Source organism: Schistocerca nitens, chromosome 2 (genome assembly GCF_023898315.1).
Source record: "Schistocerca nitens isolate TAMUIC-IGC-003100 chromosome 2, iqSchNite1.1, whole genome shotgun sequence".
Taxonomy (NCBI): domain Eukaryota; kingdom Metazoa; phylum Arthropoda; class Insecta; order Orthoptera; family Acrididae; genus Schistocerca; species Schistocerca nitens.
This window is the reverse complement of record NC_064615.1, coordinates 222011687-222033357: the sequence shown is the minus strand read 5'-3', so window position 1 is coordinate 222033357 and position 21671 is coordinate 222011687. Positions and strand designations below refer to the sequence as shown.

The 21671-nt window shown below is 43.3% G+C and overlaps 1 protein-coding gene across 1 annotated transcript in view; it reads right to left on the bottom strand.

Moving 5' to 3' along the window:
- LOC126235942 (uncharacterized) overlaps positions 1 to 21671 on the bottom strand; it is an 84064-nt gene that overhangs the window by 6479 nt on the left and 55914 nt on the right. The window contains exons 2-4 of the mRNA XM_049944911.1: positions 16924 to 17748; positions 9139 to 9395; positions 276 to 625 (exon numbers count right to left, since the gene is read on the bottom strand). Of these exons, the coding sequence (XP_049800868.1) occupies positions 276 to 625; positions 9139 to 9395; positions 16924 to 17728 (1412 nt within the window). The 5' untranslated portion in view covers positions 17729 to 17748. The remainder of the gene's footprint in view (positions 1 to 275; positions 626 to 9138; positions 9396 to 16923; positions 17749 to 21671) is intronic.

The window sequence follows — 21671 nt, the reverse complement described above, 5'->3', positions numbered from 1 at the left end:
ACATCAACGTCAGAGGTGCTGCATAAGCTCGGATTGTTTCGAGGATATGAAGAGAAATAAGTAGTGTTTTTTGCAAAGGAACAATCCTGTCATTTATCTAGAGCGATTTAGGTAAACCACGAGAAACCTAAATCAGGGTGGCTTCATGAAGATCTGAACTGTCCTGAATGCGAGTCCATTGTGTTAACGACCCGGGCACCTCGCTCGTTAAAAGTACAGACGTTTATAACGCTGATACCTAGAGCAAGATGTGAGAGGTATATGGAAGTGCTTACCAAATGACGAATCTGTTGTAGAGACTGGAGCGGCGCGCTGCGAGATGGCAGGCGATCCTCTCGAGGCACTGGTCGGCCTCCAGCACCTGGCGCGTCAGCATGAGCAGGTTTGGGCTGGCGGAGCCTGGGGGCACAGCAGCTGCACTCCTGCGACGGCGGCGACGGCCAGCGGCGCCAGCGCCAGCGCCGGGTGTCAGCACGGGCACGGGCAGGAACAGCAGCAGCAACGGCAGCAGCAGCGGCAGCAGCAGCAGCGGCGCCAGAGGCAGCAACAGCGGCAGCAACAGCAGCGGCAGCAGCAACAGCAGCAGCGGCAGCAGCAGCAGCGGCAGCGTCAGCGCGTTGAACGCCTGCAACAACACGCAGACAAATACATCTACTACCGAGCTGCTCAAAATGGTTCAAGTGGCTCTGAGCACTATGGGAATTAACATCAGTCCCCTAGAACTTGTTGTTGTTGTTGTTGTGGTCTTCAGTCCTGAGACTGGTTTGATGCAGCTCTCCATGCTACTCTATCCTGTGCAAGCTTCTTCATCTCCCAGTACCTACTGCAACCTACATCCTTCTGAATCTGCTTAGTGTATTCATCTCTTGGTCTCCCTCTACGATTTTTACCCTCCACGCTGCCCTCCAACGCTAAATTTGTGATCCCTTGATGCCTCAAAACATGTCCTACCAACCGATCCCTTCTTCTAGTCAAGTTGTGCCACAAACTTCTCTTCTCCCCAATCCAATTCAATACCTCCACATTAGTTACGTGATCTACGCAACTTATCTTCAGCATTCTTCTGTAGCACCACATTTAGAAAGCTTCTATTCTCTTCTTGTCCAAACGTTATCGTCCATGTTTCACTTCCATACATGGCTACACTCCATACAAATACTTTCAGAAACGACTTCCTGACACTTAAATCTATACTCGATGTTAACAAATTTCTCTTCTTCAGAAACGATTTCCTTGCCATTGCCAGTCTACATTTTATATCCTCTCTACTTCGACCATCATCAGTTATTTTACTCCCTAAATAGCAAAACTCCTTTACTACTTTAAGTGTCTCATTTCCTAATCTAATCCCCTCAGCATCACCCGATTTAATTTGACTACATTCCATTATCCTCGTTTTGCTTTTGTTGATGTTCATCTTATATCCTCCTTTCAAGACACTGTCCATTCCGTTCAACTGCTCTTCCAAGTCCTTTGCTGTCTCTGACAGAATTCCAATGTCATCGGCGAACCTCAAACTTTTTACTTCTTCTCCATGAATTTTAATACCTACTCCGAATTTTTCTTTTGTTTCCTTTAATGCTTGCTCAATATACAGATTGAATAACATTGGGGAGAGGCTACAACCCTGTCTCACTCCTTTCCCAACCACTGCTTCCCTTTCATGCCCCTCGACTCTTATAACTGCCCTCTGGTTGCTGTACAAATTGTAAATAGCCTTTCGCTCCCTGTATTTTACCCCTGCCACCTTCAGAATTTGAAAGAGAGTATTCCAGTTAACGTTCCCTAGAACTTAGAACTACTTAAACCTAAGCAACCTAAGGACAGCTGCTAAAGAGCTTGCTAAGGTGCAGAGATTGGCCTGCTTAGCCATAACGGGCGGAATCAGCAGCACACCAACCGCTGGAATGGAAGCCATGCTGGATATGCCTCCACTTCACCTTTGCGTTAAGATGGAGGCAGCAGCTGGGGCATACAGACTTAAAACTGGCAAAACTGGGTCTCATTCGGATATCCAGAATCACACACTAACGGAGTGAGTGAGGTAAATATAGGTATGGCTGGGGAAATGCCCGCTGACTATATAATACTCCGAACTGCTTCGACCAGCTTTACAACATAATAATTGGAAGTAGGGAGCAGTGGGAGAAAACAGTTCAACACCGTAGTGGGACATCGTTTGGTTCACTGAAGGGTCGAAAACAGATCAACTCGTTGGGGCGGGGTTGTATGGGGTTCAGCCAAGACTGGAGAGCAGCATCTCTCTAGGGAAACTGGCCTCTGTATTCCAAGCCGAAATTACTGCAGTCAGGGCAAGTGTGGAGGAGAATATGAGTAGGTGCTACAATGACCGTGGCATCTACATCTATTCAGACAGCCAGGCAGCCATGAAATCATTGGCAGCTCCTGCAACAAGATCTAAGATTGTTGCAGATTGCCACAGGGCTCTGGTGGAGCTAGGGGGAAGCAGTAGGGTGTACCTAGTGTGGGTCCCTGTCCACTCGGGGATCTGTGGCAATGAACAAGCCGATGGATTGGCTAGGGTGGGAGCAACAACTCCACTTATTGGACCGGAACCTATCTTGACAATCACCAAGGCTATGAACAAATTAGAACTACGGAACTGGCTTAGGAAACAGCACGTAGGATATTGGACCAAGGTCCATAAACAAAAACATGGTAAGGTAATGATGCCCAAGCCATGTTTTAAAACAAGCTCTGTAATCCTGGGATTGAACAGGAAAGAGATCAAACTCATGACTGGACTGATGACCGGCCATGGTAACTTCAAAAACCACCTACACACAATGGGTATAATGGAAGAGGACTCTAAATGTAGGATATGTGATGAGGGCGAGGAAACTGCATCACACCTAATCTTTGAATGCATGGCATTGGAGAGTAAAAGATACAGAATCTTCGGGACAACTCGACCCAGGAAGAGAAAATCCCCAACACGGCCGGTAATCGAACCCGGAACCCTGTAATCCAGGAGCAGCAACGCTAGCATGGGTGGTTATGAAAAGGAAGTAGTGTTCTAGAACTACCGCAGTTTTCTGTAGACTGTCATAAGTAAGTGCAGGCTACGGCAGTACTCCTGGTAGCTGGTCGGTGAAAACCGTGACCGCATAACCTCTACTTTAGGTGTGTTGCGTATATTTTGGGCGTTAGTTCATTTCGATTCCTTTGTTTGCGTGTGCGGTCGGTGTCTTACTAGATTCCCTGAGAAACTGGAGGCGGAGAACCATCTAGAAACTGAGTGGGGATACATAAAGGGACAGTTTTGTTCTACATTGTTATACTCTTGTCTGTTACTTGCAAGTAAACAGTATTTATAGCAACATCGAAATTGTCAGTGTCTAAATCAGGTTTTATTCGAAAATTGTCGATTTGTAACCTGAAACAAAGGGATGTTGTATTAAAAATTAAAAGAACACAGATTTATCATATAGCGCTCGAAAATTCCTAAAAAATACGTAAATCTTTAAAAAATGCAAAACGAAAACATACTAGACATCGCTTCAGCACTTTGTTGAGCTTACACAAAACGTGTTTCTGATATTTGTCAAATTTTTTTGTACTTATCAACAATAAAATGAAACTTTTGCATTCATCATGATGAAGAACATTCTAATTAATATAAAATAACAACAACAATTACATAATTTTTTTCATTTTAGTGCATGTAAACTGTACCTACATCTGATTACATAATAGCACGGAAGTGAAACAATAATTGTTCTACTTACAAAACGCAGTTTATATATTGTAAGAACATAAAATACACAGTTGCCTAACCCTGAACGCCGTGCAGTTCTAATTATGTCCAAAACAAATAAACAAACGGAAAACAAAAAGAAGCCATCAGCTCCCAGTTTCTCTGTTACACATTCATCTATGTTTCTTTCCCTACCAATGCTACCAATAATACCGGTAATCCCACCATTTACTACGACGTTTATGTACTGTAGCAAAACTACAGAACCGTAGCTTTGGTAAAACGCAATTCTAGAACGAAGTAAAGGGAGATCGTCCTGTAATCGATGAATCGTTTAACAGGGAGTACAAGATCGGAATGGTCAAAGAAAGGGCCTGGAAATTGGCCACGTATTTTCAAATGAACCTTCAAGAATGGTGAAAAAAGAAAAGGAAAGTACACTCCCCACATGCTATTCGAATAAACTAACCCAGCTTTTATGTTCAGTTGTTTAATGAAAATCCGATACTCGATAACCAGATAGAATTTGAATCCTATTCCTCTTGACTGTGAGTGCTACCTCTCCCAGTATGGTGGATTAATGGTACCAAAAGGATAAGAGCAGTGGAAATTGTTCTCAAGAATTACTGTGATCTAGGATTATGAAGACGCCACTTATCTGCAATTTATTAGTACGTCTTTGCACAATCCCTACACATGAACAGCAGTTACTACTGAGAGTTGCCTGACTGGCAGCATTCACCGTAGACCGCAGCTATATACAGTATATAGGGTTGTCAGAAACAGTCTGAAAAGCAACCTATTGCGCGGAGAAATAACTGTTCAGAAACAAAATCGATATGTTGGCCCGTTTCCGATTTAATTAGCATTGAAATTAGCCAATCAGGCCATGACGTGCGCAAATTCGATCGGCCCGCCGATACAATATGTGTCAGTTGTTTTCATAGCGTAGATGACGGCGCACGAGGCTGCTCAGCCTTTGGCTCGGGGTTTCTGTCGTTAGTACAGTCTCATGTCCGACATTTGTATCGCTGGAAACCAAACGAAGAACACATTTGACTTCATCTCTGGCACGCTGTTTGAATCCGCGCACGTACCGGCCTGATTGGCTAACTCGAAAACGGCGCAATCTATCGAATTTTTTTCTTCACAATTGTTTCTCAGCGCAATCTACCCTTCAACATCCTTACAACCTTTTCATACTGTTTATGACCACCCTATATATCATGAAGAGTGCACTATCTTGTTCTGCTACGAATTTTTATCACTCCATAATTCATAAAGCGGTCAACATTAATATATTTTATTGTTATTGCTGTCACTGTTTAATCTATATTAAGACGCTTTTTCTCTACTAGAATATACAAGCAGTGGATAACAGGGACTAAATGTCCACGTCTAATAACACGAATGCTGTATCGTTTCATAGCGAATGTGAACAAAATGACCTGTAGCTCCACAATTATGAAGGTACAAGTTACTGGATGTAGCGGAGAGTTAAATTATCAAGAGAGAACCTCTATGGAGCTATATATCCATTCATTTACTCTCTCGTTATTTCCTACATGCAGCTTTCAGTTAACGTTAGGTAAAAGGAACAAATAATACAATTCAGTTTCAGGAAGTTATTTGCACGTTTAAAGGCTTGTGTTACAAGTTGCACTGCTAAATATTTATATAATTTTTCCCTGTGTTCTAAAGAGTATATTAGCGTTGTTCTGCGAACAAGGCACAGTGTGATTTCTGAGTCTTTCATATCTTGTTACGTGCTGTGCAAGACTAAATACTTGATACCAGACGTTAAGCTCTTGCCAATCAACGATTTCTACGAGGGCTGTTCAATAAAGAATGATTTTTTTTTGACACCATACCTTTACTCATACTCATAATTTTGATGGTCCTTCTGAAAGTAGTCTCCCATGAATGCGATGCACTTGTCCCAGCGTTTCTGCCAGTCTTCAAATACATGCTGGAAACCATTTTTTGAGAGGTCCTTCAAAATCGCCTCTGCAGCCTACACCACGGCTTCTGATGATTGATACTGCCTCCCACGAAGGCGTTTCTTCATATTAGGGAATAAAGAAAAGTCACATGGGGCTTAATTCGGACTATAGGGAGGGTGAGGGATGAACCTCAGGCTGAGTTTTGCAAGATATTCAGCAACAACATTGGCAATATGTGGCCGCGCATTATCGTGGTGCAGCATCCGGCCTGCTTCACGGAAACGTGGTCTTTCGCGGCTGATATGGACTTGCAATGCTTTCAGGATATCCCTGTAGTATTGTCCAGTTACTGATGTGTGTGCAGGTACAACATGCTCAAAAACTATTCCATGAATATCAAAGAATAAGGCGACCATAACTTTCCCAGCGGAAGCAAACACTTTTGCTTTTTTGGGGGTTGGTGATGAACTAGATTTCCACACTACTGATCTTTGCTGCTTGCTCTCAGGATCAAAATGATGTGGCCAAGTTTCAACAGCATTGATTACATTTGAAAGAAACTCCGGATCTTCCCCTAACATCAACTTTAACTGCATGCAGACCAGCACGCGAATGTCCTTTTGTTGGGGAATCAACAGTCTTGGAACCCATCGCGCACAATCATGTGCCATGTGTAATTTTTCTGTCAGCAACGTGTGAGTGGCATCCAATGAAATGTTCAGTATTTCAAAAAGTGATCTTAAGGTAATTCGTCGATCCTCTCTCACAATGACAGCTGTAGTGTTGATGTTTTCTTCCGTAAGAGCAGTAACTGGAGGACCGGGACCACCTCCCTCTGAAATTAATTGTCTCCCCGCATATTAAACCACCTTAGAACTGCGCTGTAGGGAAGAACAGACTTTCCATAGCCCTCCTGTAACGTTGTATAGGCGTCAGCTGTATTTGTTGAGACAAAGCCGCATATTGTTCCTCGCATGTTACCTCCATTGCAGCGGTAGGTGATACTGAACATGTCTGACCTTGCCTGCCTCTCACAGGCTGGAACCAGGAGTCCGAACAATGAAACTACTATGGCGGGTTTGTTGCATATTAAGCTAACAGAACATCATAGGATTAAATTTTAGCGCGATAAATTACGACCATAAAAAATTATGATCATTCTTTATCGAACAGCCCTCGTAGACAGCGTAAAACATATCAGAAATCAGACTGTTGCTTGGTTTCGCAATTGCAGTGCTTTATTAGAAGTTAGGAAACTCTGTTCAGCCATTTACGACACGTACCTGCCACGAGACTGATATCATTCGACTTCTGCCAAAATAATGTTTACATACAATAACAGCTGGAAAAGCCGGAGCCGGCCGCTGGTGGCCAAGCGGTTCTGGCGCTACAGTCTGGAACCGCGCGACCGCTACGGTCGCAGGTTCGAATCCTGCCTCGGGCATGGATGTTTGTGTTGTCCTTAGGTTAGTTAGGTTTAAGTACTTCTAAGTTCTAGGGGACTTATGACCTCAGCAGTTGAGTCCCATAGTGCTCAGAACCATTTGAACCATTTTTTTTTTTTTTTTTGTAAAAGCCGGAAACTGCAAACAGCAGAAATATCCAACTTTCAGTTTTAAGTGCACCGGAAGTAGGTTGCACTTTTATGGTTTCGAGATCATCGACTGCCTGATTCCACATTTCTCAAATAAAATTTAAGAGTGAAAATGGTCCTAGCACAGCTACAGTTCTTAATTGACGCATTACAAAACTGTTAGTGACTGGGATGCTGGGGCACCACCTATTGTATTTCGTCACTAAATACTTTTTAACTACACAGAACACTGATGTATCAATATAATCTTCTCGGTATACAAACCACGTCGCTTCGAATAAAATAGCACAGCTTTCGATAGCAGTCCCAGCGGTCATCAAGAGTTAAAATCACTGTCTACCGCTGCTGGCCCGGGGTTCTACTTATGTAGATGCAATGGCAGCGTCTGGAACCTTCCAGAGAGGGTCAAAGTGGCACGTAAGAGGAAGGCAAGTCGGACAGCTCCCTGCGGCTTCGTCGCGCCGTGGTACCGTGTGACGTCACAAGGCGCGGGCGGCCTGCACTACGTTTGAAACTCCGCTCCCGCGTCCCTACAAGCATCAAGCCTCCGTCTTTGCTTTCGCTCAATGTCCAAACCCCGCCACCATGCGCTACTGTGTTATGTTAACGTTAAAGACAATGTAGGTCTTCAAGTTCTAAAATCATTGGGGGAAGAGGCAACAAAACGACTATTCACTTTGGTGTGTAGAATATATGAGTCTGGCGACATACCATCTGACTTTCGGAAAAGCATCATCCACACAATTCCGAAGACGGCAAGAGCTGACAAGTGCGAGAATTATCGCAGAATTAGCTTAACAGCTCATGCATCGAAGTTGCTTACAAGAATAATATACAGAAGAATGGAAAAGAAAATTGAGAATGCGCTAGGTGACGATCAGTTTGGCTTTAGGAAAAGTAAAGGGACGAGAGAGGCAATTCTGACGTTACGGCTAATAATCGAAGCAAGGCTAAAGAAAAATCAAGACACTTTCATAGGATTTGTCGACCTGGAAAAAGCGTTCGACAATATAAAATGGTGAAAGCTGTTCGAGATTCTGAAAAAAGTAGGGGTAAGCTATAGGGAGAGACGGGTCATATACAATATGTACAACAACCAAGAGGGAATAATAAGAGTGGACGATCAAGAACGAAGTGCTCGTATTAATAAGGGTGTAAGACAAGGCTGTAGCCTTTCGCCCCTACTCTTCAATCTGTACATCGAGGAAGCAATGATGGAAATAATAGAAAGGTTCAGGAGTGGAATTAAAATACAAGGTGAAAGGATATCAATGATACGATTCGCTGATGACATTGCTATCCTGAGTGAAAGTGAAGAAGAATTAAATGATCTGCTGAACGGAATGAACAGTCTAATGAGCACACAGTATGGTTTGAGAGTAAATCGGAGAAAGACGAAGGTAATGAGAAGTAGTAGAAATGAGAACAGCGAGAAACTTAACATCAGGATTGATGGTCACGAAGTCAATGAAGTTAAGGAATTCTGCTACCTAGGCAGTAAAATAACCAATGACGGACGGAGCAAGGAGGACATCAAAAACAGACTCGCTATGGCAAAAAAGGCATTTCTGGCCAAGAGAAGTCTACTAATATCAAATACCGGCCTTAATTTAAGACCTACATTGTCTTTAACGTTAACATATCTCTTATCTTGGTGATGGGCCAGGACACTGGTCTCAGTCCATGTCTCTTCATCACGATCCCTATCTTGCTGGTAATTGCTCCACAGTATGGATTTCAGCTCCTGATGACGACGACAGACAGCTATCGAAAGCTCAATTGATTTATCCGAAGTGACGCTGCTTGTAAACTGAGAATATTTTATTGAATCGTGCCACGATGAAAGACTCCGAGGACACACACTGATGCAATCACGCACTTACCTTTGTAATGAAGAGGAACTTGAGAGCGAGCTTGAAGAGTAGAATTGGCTTGATGATGAAGAGCAGCAGGAGCTTAAACAGCCCGAAGGCCTTGAGCTTGGCCAGGATGAGCTTGAGCAGCGCCAGGATGCCAAACTTGAGGTACTTGTCACCATGGTGATGATGCCGGTGTGGCACGTACACGGGTGGTCCATGGTAGCCGTGGTGCACGGGGCGAGCGTGGTGGTGGTGGTAGTCGTCACCGTGTTCATAGTAGCCTGCAATAAGAATTATAGAAAATCGCACCACTGACTTAACACCTTGTTCTAAACTTCGATGAGTAGCTCCTACTTAGTTCCTCCTCTGTGACATATGTCGACAAATAAACCAAAATCGTAGGCATCGTTGATGACAGTATCCAGTCCAATTTTCGTCACCAGATAGCACAGCAGTAGCCTGGGCTACGTTTAAAACCTGTTCAAAATACAGGGTGATTCAAAAAGAATACCACAACTTTAGGAATTTAAAACTCTGCAACGACAAAAGGCAGAGCTAAGCACTAACTGTCGGCGAATTAAGGGAGCTATAAAGTTTCATTTAGTTGTACATTTGTTCGCTTGAGGCGCTGTTGACTAGGCGTCAGCGTCAGTTGATGCTAAGATGGCGACCGCTCAACAGAAAGCTTTTTATGTTATTGAGTACGGCAGAAGTGAATCGAGGACAGTTGTTCACGTGCATTTCGAACGAAGTATGGTGTTAAACCTCCTGATAGGTGGTGTATTAAACGTTGGTATAAACAGTTTACAGAGAATGGGTGTTTGTGCAAAGGGAACAGTTCTGGACGGCCGAGAACGAGTGATGAAAATGTAGCACGCATCCAGCAAGCAGTTGTTCGCAGCCCAGGAAAATCGACTCGCAGAGCTAGCACAACAATTCATATTTCAGCAGGATGGAGCGCCACCACATTGGCACTTATCTGTCCGTAACTACCTGAACGTCAACTACCCGAGGCGATGGATCGGCCGCCAGGCAGCCCGTGACAGAGCACTTCATCACTGGCCTCCAAGAAGCCCTGATCTTACCCCCTGCGATTTTTTTCTTATGGGGGTATGTTAAGGATATGGTGTTTCGGCCACCTCTCCCAGCCATCATTGATGATTTGAAACGAGAAATAACAGCAGCTATCCAAACTGTTACGCCTGATATGCTACAGAGAGTGTGGAACGAGTTGGAGTATCGGGTTGATATTGCTCTAGTGTCTGGAGGGGGCCATATTGAACATCTCTGAACTTGTTTTTGAGTGAAAAAAAAACTTTTTAAATACTCTTTGTAATGATGTATAACAGAAGGTTATATTATGTTTCTTTCATTAAATACACATTTTTAAAGTTGTGGTATTCTTTTTGAATCACCCTGTATATGATGACAGTATGTGGTATTGATTGCGAACTATCCATCAAATAGGAATTTTTAGCTTGAGGACTCCCTTGGTGCTTTTTGATAGGATGCACGCTGGTCTCTTGTTGTACTATTATAAAACTGGACAAGAAAATATTTATAAGTCTGACGTGGAACTGACCCTTGTTAATTAACAAGAATACTTCACACCACAGACAATGCTGGAAACCTTGACTTCGATACACCCATCGGTTGCCGTCACATTCCGGCACGTGCACATCTCCGCGTGCTCCATCCCGAGTGCTTTGCAGCCTCATTATCTTCGCGTGAATAAAAAGAGTAGACTCGTTTAGCGTCCAATTAAATGCAGCACATAGTGGGACTCACGTGTTAATTGTCAGGAGTCATGCGAAGCAAAATTACTGGCAACCTGTTTGTGGAAGTAGATGAAATGTACTCGCAGTTGCGAATACGGGCTACCATCAGCTATACGATGGAATGACGACAGTGAAAACTTGTGCCGGACCGGGACTGGAAGCCGGACTTCCCGGTTACTGCGAGCGGTCGCCTTACTGTGCACTACATCCTGTGCACTATCTGTGCACTACTTACGGGCACACCCAAACTTCTATGTGTCTACAACCTGTACTCGTACATCCATTATGTACATTCCCGTACAGACAAGACATTTTACGTGAAAGTCGCTCGTCCAGTGTCTGTAGATAAATACTGTATTGTAGTGCCTGCGTTATTTCGAATTACGTTGCAAGTTTCCTTCGGAACAACACAGTCACTGCAATATCGTGTTGTGCAAGAGTTTAACACAGGAAGGGTTTTGGCTAGACATCCAGCAAGGTCTGAAATGAGAAACTTAGTGGCGAAATTGCGCAAAACGGGTTCTGTAGCGAATGAAAGCTATGCTGTTCATTAGCAAGGATTAGTCCCGCAACAGTCTTATCGTAAATAATTTCCGAGCCCGTTTTATTTTGTCTATCTTGTAGTCCCCGTACCGTGCTAATTCTCATGTTCTCGAATAGCAATGCTTCATAGATCATTCTTAATTGCATTTCTTCTGTCATGGGTTAATTGTAGTCCTTCTCGTGTAAACTCATGATGAATTGGCAAATGGTTCAAATGGCTCTGAGCACTATGGGACTCAACATCTTAGGTCATAAGTCCCCTAGAACTTAGAACTACTTAAACCTAACTAACCTAAGGACATCACACACACCCATGCCCGAGGCAGGATTCGAACCTGCGACCGTAGCAGTCCCGCGGTTCCGGACTGCAGCACCAGAACCGCTAGACCACCGCGGCCGGCCATGATGAATTAACCGTACATAAAGCTAAACATGATGGGGTACCTTCTTATGTTGTTCTAAAGGGTAAATGATGTGAGACATGAACATGGTTCTATCGCAGTGAGGGTCATTTTTATGCGAGTCACACTTCACTAACAGAAAAGCCACAGACCTTTCAAGACATCGAAAGTCATAGTTCTCCAGCTCACTAAACCTTAGAATTAGTGGATGTGATCAATTTTGACAAGTCAATTACTAGAATAAGATAAAAATAAAAAAAAAATGTGTAGGAATCTAGTGATTGAGGTTAAAACCACGAAAAAACTATAGGAGAATTTTTTTAAAAAAAATCTCTGCTTGTACGACAGCATTGAAAAATACAGTGGTTAGATTCCGTACTCGTTCACACTGACGGAAGCACAACGTTATCTTTCCGTAACAGTTGCTTCCGTTCATTCAAGCGCAACATCGTACATATACTGGTGAAACTCAGTGTGAGACCGCATCCCCAAGGTACAGGAACGCAGAATTCTCTCTTTGCCTTAAACGACGACGCTGAGCCTGTAGCTGACTAAGATTCAAGATTGGAGTGGTAAGTCCTTCGTGTATGGATGATACTAATAGCGATATTAGTGTGGATTCTAACATAACTGGAAATCAATTTCCATGCGTGGAAGGACTATAGTGATCGATTCTCCTACTACGGGCCTCTACTACTCTCTTTTACTCTGATTCATCATTCGTCATCTGTGTAGAACCGTCAGTTGGGCCTGAGTGCTTATTTTTGTAAAGTTGTTTCATCTGTCCGAATGTTTGTATCTCTCCTCTCTGTGTCCTGAAAATGCTTTCCTTGAACCTTCATATAAAACTGTAGTGATTATCGATTTGATCTAAAGCTGCCTGACACTCAACACTGCATGACCAGGAGAGTAGTCGAGATGTAGAAGGCCAATTTTTCTTCTGTAATTCGAACGAAAAGGTTTTGGCAGCTGAAGGTAGTAATAGTGGTCAGCTGATGTACCTCGGGGAACAAACTCACAGAGGACTATCGGCTCAGTATCAGAATAGCCAAACATTTCTTAATTTGATTGTCAACGGTCTTACTTTTATTGTTCGAGGTAATTAAGACGTCTTCCACAAGCTCGATGGGAGTTACATGAAGTAAGGAACGGGTCCTGGGGTGCCAATAACCATTACTATCACACCAGCCAAGAACTGGAGCATCAACAGCAAAACGGGTCAGATGGATTTATTTTTTAAAAATCTAGTCATCACAAGCAATTAATCAAAGAAATCACATACAAAATTATGGTACTGGTCAGAGGAATAGTACCTTAACATGGAATGCACAAAAACCATGCAGGAACTCCTGGGAATGAGTTCGCGGATAAGCTCGCCTAAGAAACAGCTCGAGAAAACGCAACACAAAGCTACAACCGAATTTCTGCATCTGTTACCAAAAGGAAATTAAGATGAATAGCAAAAGGAAAATGGGAAAGGGAACTGGTGAAATCAAAAAAGAATTGAAACTTCCTGGCAGATTAAAACTATCTGCCGGACCGAGACTCGAGCTCGGGACCTTTGCCTTTCGCGGGCAAGTGCTCTACCAACCGAGCTACCCAAGCACGACTCAGGCCCCCTCCTCACAGCTTTACTTCTGCCAGTACCTCGTCTCCAAACTTCCAAACTTTACAGAAGCTCTCCTGCGAACCTTGCACAACTAGCACTCCTGAAAGAAAAGATATTGCGGAGACATGGCTTAGCCACAGCCTGGGGGATGTTTCCAGAATGAGATTTTCACTCTGCAGCGGAGTGTGCGCTGATATGAAACTTCCTGGCAGATTAAAACTATGTGCCGGACCGAGACACGAACTCGGGACCTTTGCCTTTCGCGGGCAAGTACGAGGTACTGGCAGAAGTAAAGCTGTGAGGACGGGGCGTGAGTCGTGATTGGGTAGCTCAGTTGGTCAGCCGACACGGTAGCTCAGCGTGTTCGGTCAGAGGGTTAGCTGCCCTCTGTAATAAAAAAACTGAGTTAATGGGTCAACGACGAAATGAAACGGGTGTCTTGCGACGTCCGCCCCGAGCACATGTAATGAACTAAAACGAACAAAGTAAGACTTAAAAAAAAGTTGTTAGAGCACTTGCCCGCGAAAGGCAAAGGTCCTGAGTTCGAGTCTTGGTCCGGCACTAAGTTTTAATCTGCCAGGAAGTTTCATATCAGCGCACACTCCTCTGCTGAGTGAAAATCTCATTCCAAAAAAGAATTGTTTCCAACTGCTGGACGTTACCTTTCCATAAATTTAACACTGTAATCTAATATTACAACTACGTTACCTGGGAACGGAAAGATAATGTTTTATTCCCGTCGGTTCAAACTATCCCTCCGTGTTGACAGCACAAGCGCAGAGAGCGGGCTAGCAGTAGATTGCCGTTTATAGAAGTACCGCGAACTTAATGAGAGAGATGCACTAAGGAAAAATGTAACAGATAGGGAGGTAGCTGTCCAGTCGGCAATTCAGTTTTGGTAAAACTATACATGAAACAGTTTTGCAAATTCTGTAATGGAATAAAAAATCTCAAGATAAAAATAATCATAACGCTTGCCAGAGTTTTAAAAAAATTGTTTTGCCTGAAAACCTAATGTGACGTACACACTTATTCTTGTAATGACATTTACATATTTTTCTGGTAGTAGGAAACATTGATTTAAATGAAGTTATTGAAGCGTACTGTTTTAAATATAATTAATTGTGAACTTTCACCAGCACAGTAGCAATTCCTCATATTTAATTTTGTTCGTCACATATTTTGTAGAACAATAAACATAAACATGCAGTATTACAAACTTCGTATTGGATTGTGTCGCAAAAAATAAATAAATAAAAGTAATGGCTAGTATCAAGTGATAACACCACGTTTCGTCGTATGTGAAGCTTTTTGACAAAACGTCTACGTTAAGACATTGTTTCGTCAGCTGTGGAACTGAAAAACCGCCAAACTCATGAAACAGCATTTACAAGTACAAGCCCTCTGTCCTAACTGACTCTTATACAATGGAAACTCCAAGTTGGAACACGAAAAGGATAAGGTGTTACTCACCGTAAAAATGACCAGCTAAATTGCAAATAGGCACGACGAAAAGACTGTTACACTTCATAGCTTTCGGCCAAAGCGTTCTTCTGCAAAGAAAGCACACACACATTCTCACAAGCAAGCACATCTCATGCACACATAACAGCTACCACCGGCATCTCCGATCGGATTTTCATAGCTGAAGAAGGCTTTGGCCGGAAGCTATAATGTGTAATAAGCTTTTCGTTCTGCCTGCTTCCCACTCAGTGGCTCAGCTTTACAGTGAGTAGCAAATGGTTCAAATGGCTCTGAACACTATCGGACTTAACATCTGAGGTCCCCTAGAACTTAGAACTACTTAAACCTAATCAACCTAAGGACATAACACACATCCATGCCCGAGGCAGAATTCGAACCTGTGACCGCAGCGGTCGCGCGGTTCCAGACTGAAGCGCCAAGAACCGCTCGGCCACTGAGAGTGAGTAGCTATCTATCCTTTTCCTAATATTGTTGACTCTTATGCAGTGATGGCTGTTTGTCGAGTTAACACAATGTGAACTGCATGAAACTGGCAGGACAACCTGTTAATAACGTCACTCTGCCCTCAGGAAATGCACTAATTTTCGGGCTCACGTTGCATTTAGAGTCAGCTGCTAACAGCTGTATATACGAGGGCAGTTCAATAAGTAATGCAGCATATTTTTTTTCTGAAACAGGGGTTGTTTTATTCAGCATTGAAATAAACCAGGTTATTCCCCAATCTTTTAGCTACACAACACTATTTTTCAACGTAATCTCCATTCAATGCTACGGCCTTACGCCACCTTGAAATGAGGGCCTGTATGCCTGCACGGTACCATTCCACTGGTCGATGTCGGAGCCAACGTCGTACTGCATCAATAACTTCTTCATCATCCGCGTAGTGCGTCCCACGGATTGCGTCCTTCATTGGGCCAAACATATGGAAATCCGACGGTGCGAGATCGGGGCTGTAGGGTGCATGAGGAAGAACAGTCCACTGAAGTTTTGTGAGCTCCTCTCGGGTGCGAAGACTTGTGTGAGGTCTTGCGTTGTCATGAAGAAGGAGAAGTTCGTTCTGATTTTTGTGCCTACGAACACGCTGAAGTCGTTTCTTCAATTTCTGAAGAGTAGCACAATACACTTCAGAGTTGATCGTTTGACCATGGGGAAGGACATCGAACAGAATAACCCCTTCAGCGTCCCAGAAGACTGTAACCATGACTTTACCAGCTGAGGGTATGGCTTTATACTTTTTCTTCGTAGGGGAGTGGGTGTGGCGCCACTCCATTGATTGCCGTTTTGTTTCAGGTTCGAAGTGATGAACCCATGTTTCATCGCCTGTAACAATCTTTGACAAGAAATTGTCACCCTCAGTCACATGACGAGCAAGCAATTCCGCACAGATGGTTCTCCTTTGCTCTTTATGGTGTTCGGTTAGACAACGAGGGACCCAGCGGGAACAAACCTTTGAATATCCCAACTGGTGAACAATTGTGACAGCACTACCAACAGAGATGTCAAGTTGAGCACTGAGTTGTTTGATGGTGATCCGTGGATCATCACGAACGAGTGTGTTCGCACGCTCCGCCATTGCAGGAGTCACAGCTGTGCACGGCCGGCCCGCACGCGGGAGATCAGACAGTCTTGCTTGACCTTGCGGCGATGATGACACACGCTTTGCCCAACGACTCACCGTGCTTTTGTCCACTGCCAGATCACCGTAGACATTCTGCAAGCGCCTATGAATATCTGAGATGCCCTGGTTTTCCCCAAAAGAAACTCGATCACTGCCTGTTGTTTGCAACGCACATCCGTTACAGACGCCATTTTAACAGCTCCGTACAGGGCTGCCACCTGTCGGAAGTCAATGAAACTATACGAGACGAAGCGGGAATGTTTGAAAATATTCCACAAGAAATTTCCGGTTTTTTCAACCAAAATTGGCCGAGAAAAAAAATGTGTTGCATTACTTATTGAACTGCCCTCGTACTATTAACTTTGGCTTACTCACCGTCTTCCTCTACATATCCATAGCCGTAGCCTCCCTCATGGTCCTCATAGTCATCGTCATCTTCGAAGCCGAGGCGGTCTCGTGGCGACGGCCCTGTTGGGTAGTCCTCGGCAGCATCCTTCCGCTTCTTAGCGCCGTATTTGTAGCCCCCGTCTGCCTGCTTGCCCGACACTGACGTCTTCTTGTAGTCACCCTCTTGTGGTTGGTACTTCCCAGAGTAGCGGTTCCTGTAGTAGTCGTGGTTGTAGGTCAGCGGAGCGTACTCTGCAGTTCCCACCACCACTGAAGGCTTCTGGCTATCCACATCATTGTCCATTTCGTTGTTGGATGGTAGAGTGTGATAGCTCCGACCAGACGCCGCCAGCGAAAACTGAGGCCTCGAGATCGCGCTGTTCGGAGGCTGCACCATCGGGTGCTGTGCTTCAGCTGGCGACCAGTGAGACCTAGAGGTCGCACTGATCGGAGGATGCGCAGTCTGGTTCTGTTCTTGAACTTCCAACCAGCGACTCCTCGAGGTTGCGCTGACCAGCGTCTGCACCGTCTGGTTTTGACCTTGAGCTACCGCCCATTGAGGCCTCGCACTGACCAGAGGCTGCGCCATCTGGTTCTGTGCTTGAGATGGTGACCAGCGAGCCCTCAAGATTGTGCTGACTACAGGCTGTGCCGTGTGGTTCAGAAGCTGAACTGGCGACCAGTGAGACCTCAGGAAATCGCCGACTAGAGGCTGTGTCGCCTGGTTCTGTACATGAGCTGGTTGGACCATCGCCATCCACAGAGGCACCAGGTACAGCAGCGCCGTGATCATGGTTGCTCTCGTTTCTTCACCTGCCGACAACAAAAGACTAAGTGTCCATGAATTGTTTCAACAGAGCAGAACAAAACATTAGTGACAAGTGAGAAAGTTATTAGTAACTTTAGGTGCTTTTTTACTTTTATCATCAAAATTATAGGTGGTAGCGGACCCTGAACTACTCTAAGGAATGAATAGCCGTAAGCGAATATTTCAGGTGCCTCATGGTATTCAATAAGAAGTGTTTGAAGCCTGCCTTTGTAAACTACTTACGTTTCATGACAAACAGCTGTCTATCTCAGCGTTCTTAGTGACGTGTGCACAGTGGAATTTGCATTATGAAGAGCCATCTCAAAGCGCGAGAAACAGTGGTGAGTATTTGAAAGCTTGGCCAGGAATGCAAGGCATCTAGGTGCCTGCGTGACTGGATGACGGAATTTCATGGGGCCATCGCGTGCATGCTGGCTTAAGGGGATGGAGACGATAAAATGACAGCTAAGCTGGACGAAATGAAAAAGTAATAATATATATTTTCAATAATTTATATTCTTCTGTCCTCGCTACGTAGTTTATGTCTTTTGACGAGTATATGTCTTTTAAGGACATTGTACAATTATAATTCCAAGCACACTGTTAAGTTTGATAGGTTTTATTTTTACAATAGGCCTATTTCGGCTGAACTACCATCACCAGGTTATCTGTGAGTAAATGGTATATATTTTTAGTACTTATTTCTAATTTTATGGGTAATCATCCGATGGATTTCAATATTATACATTTTTAGTATGTCTGATGGTTTTGACATACATGCTATATCGGTGGTTCTGTCACTGAACAAATGGTAGGTTATCACCTTGTCTGACTTATTACTTTATGTAGTTGTCAGATTATATTCTTTACATCAGCATTTTCGTGACAGCTTATTTGATAAATAATCCAGCCGTACTGTGTGGTTACAGGTAGTTCTTTTTATCATTGCTATTATGAAGGTACTGATCTGGGCTATTGTTGTACCTTTTCTTTTTCTGTGTGTTATATCTAAGAAAATATAGGTATAGGTACAACACAAGGGAAAAGAAAAGGTATACCAATAGCCAGGATCAACACCTACATAACAGCAATGATAGAACTGCCTGTGACCATGCAATATCGCTGGACTATCTATGAAATAAGCTGTCACGAAAATACTGATATGAAGAATATAATCTGACACCTACATAAAGTAATAAGTCAGATAAGGTGATAACCAATCATTACAATCCGATAACACCAAAGTAACGTAAATAACCAGCAAATAGACAGTGACAGAACAACCGATATTGCATGAATGTGAAAACCATTAGACGTATGTAAAAATGTGTAACAATGAAATTCATTTAATAATTACCTATAAAATTAGAAAAATTTGTCAAATTATGTACCAGATGGCAGTTACAAGAGTCGAGGGGCATGAAAGGGAAGCAGTGGTTGGGAAAGGAGTGAGACAGGGTTGTAGCCTCTCCCCGATGTTATTCAATCTGTATATTGAGCAAGCAGTAAAGGAAACAAAAGAAAAATTCGGAGTAGGTATTAAAATTCATGGAGAAGAAGTAAAAACTTTGAGGTTCGCCGATGACATTGGAATTCTGTCAGAGACAGCAAAGGACTTGGAAGAGCAGTTGAACGGAATGGACAGTGTCTTGAAAGGAGGATATAAGATGAACATCAACAAAAGCAAAACGAGGATAATGGAATGTAGTCAAATTAAATCGGGTGATGCTGAGGGGATTAGATTAGGAAATGAGACACTTAAAGTAGTAAAGGAGTTTTGCTATTTAGGGAGTAAAATAACTGATGATGGTCGAAGTAGAGAGGATATAAAATGTAGACTGGCAATGGCAAGGAAATCGTTTCTGAAGAAGAGAAATTTGTTAACATCGAGTATAGATTTAAGTGTCAGGAAGTATTTTCTGAAAGTATTTGTATGGAGTGTAGCCATGTATGGAAGTGAAACATGGACGATAACCAGTTTGGACAAGAAGAGAATACAAGCTTTCGAAATGTGGTGCTACAGAAGAATGCTGAAGATAAGGTGGGTAGATCACGTAACTAATGAGGAGGTATTGAATAGGATTGGGGAGAAGAGAAGTTTGTGGCACAACTTGACTAGAAGAAGGGATCGGTTGGTAGGACATGTTTTGAGGCATCAAGGGATCACAAATTTAGCATTGGAGGGCAGCGTGGAGGGTAAAAATCGTAGAGGGAGACCAAGAGATGAATACACTAAGCAGATTCAGAAGGATGTAGGTTGCAGTAGGTACTGGGAGATGAAGAAGCTTGCACAGGATAGAGTAGCATGGAGAGCTGCATCAAACCAGTCTCAGGACTGAAGACCACAACAACAACATGTACCATTAATTATAATCAACTTGATGATGGCAGAACAGCTGTAATAGGCCTGTTGTAAGAGTAAAGAGCCCCCAAACTTTGCAACGCACTTGAAATTACAATTACACAGTTATATATATTTTCACAGATATTACATTACAAACGCTACAAACATGATACAAAAGCACGAAGTACATAAGAAAAATGGCATCGATGAGTTGAGCTCGTTACAGCTTCAAGCAAGACTCTAGAACCGTTATTAAAAAGTTACTGTTGTTTTTACTTACGATAAATTATAAAATTAATAACTAATAAACGAGTGGAGCAATCTGATCACATGATGTGTCATGTGGATGCTGCCAACGTCTGTAAACAGCATAATGAGCTTGGCCTACTTTTCGAATCACGCATATCTGTAAATAATTGTAGGCGATTTGCCGAGACTTGGTCAGCCTTTGCAGCTGAGTGTTCAGCACGGCTTCCTACCATGTTGGGGGAACGTGGGTTCGATTCCCAGTACTACCAGGGATTTATCCTTGGTCGGAATACTGGAACAGGATGCACTAAGCAACGTGACGCAAACTGAGGAGATGCTCGACGGGTTAGAGTTCCCTAGTTCAGAAACCCAACATCGGCCAGGAGAAACGTGTGCTGACAACATGCCCATTCGTACCTCATCCAATGGAGCCATTTGACAGAGGATAACGCGGTAGTTGGTCGCACGTCTAGGGCGAGAACACGTAACTTCGTTTTTACTGCTACTGAAAGCCGATATGGAACTGTGCCAATGCTGTTCATCCTCTTGAGTTACACATACTATGAAGGTAAAATGAGTTTCCCAAATCCCCATTTAATATTCCTACTAAAATAGCAATCGTAATCTGCTATTTGATGCGTATTTTAAGTCTAGTCACGTTGCAAGATCACATGTAGCCATGCTTCATGAGCTTTTTTTAATGACTTGCGCGTGTCGATGTTTAACGAGACATCGCTAAGTGACAGCAGTAATTTTCTCCGTTCTATAGTATGGTACTATATGAATGTGTAATTAACTTTAAATTTAAATGGTGGTCATTATTTCACTATCTAACTTGGATCCAGTTGTGTGTGACGTCATGGAGAATATTTAAGGGCAAGTGTTCGAGCACGTGGGATCTTTTGCCAGTGTGCTATTTCTGATGTTGGCGAGTGTGTTATTGTTGATAGGCCATGCAGCCAAACAGCCGTGAACACTTTAAATACTTTAATATTTCAGTGGACTCAGAATACAAGCACGGAAAGAAATTTCGATACCAAAAAATAATTTATGTAGAGTAATGACATTTCAGGAATTTAAAGTTTAAATATTCTGGGGTGTTAGGCAGCGTCATATAGCCTCAAATAATCGACGTTTCGACCCCTCTACTGAGATTTACTTCAGGATCTTCCGGTTTCGTGGCTCCCAGCCATCAAAGAAGTGAATATGCGACCGCGGTGTGTAAGCAGCATAAACAACGCACTGCAAGTCACCTCGGCGGACCATAATATTTTGAGTAAACATTTCCTCTCTCTTGCTCTAAAAGTTTCGCACCTAGCCAATGCTGACGGCCAA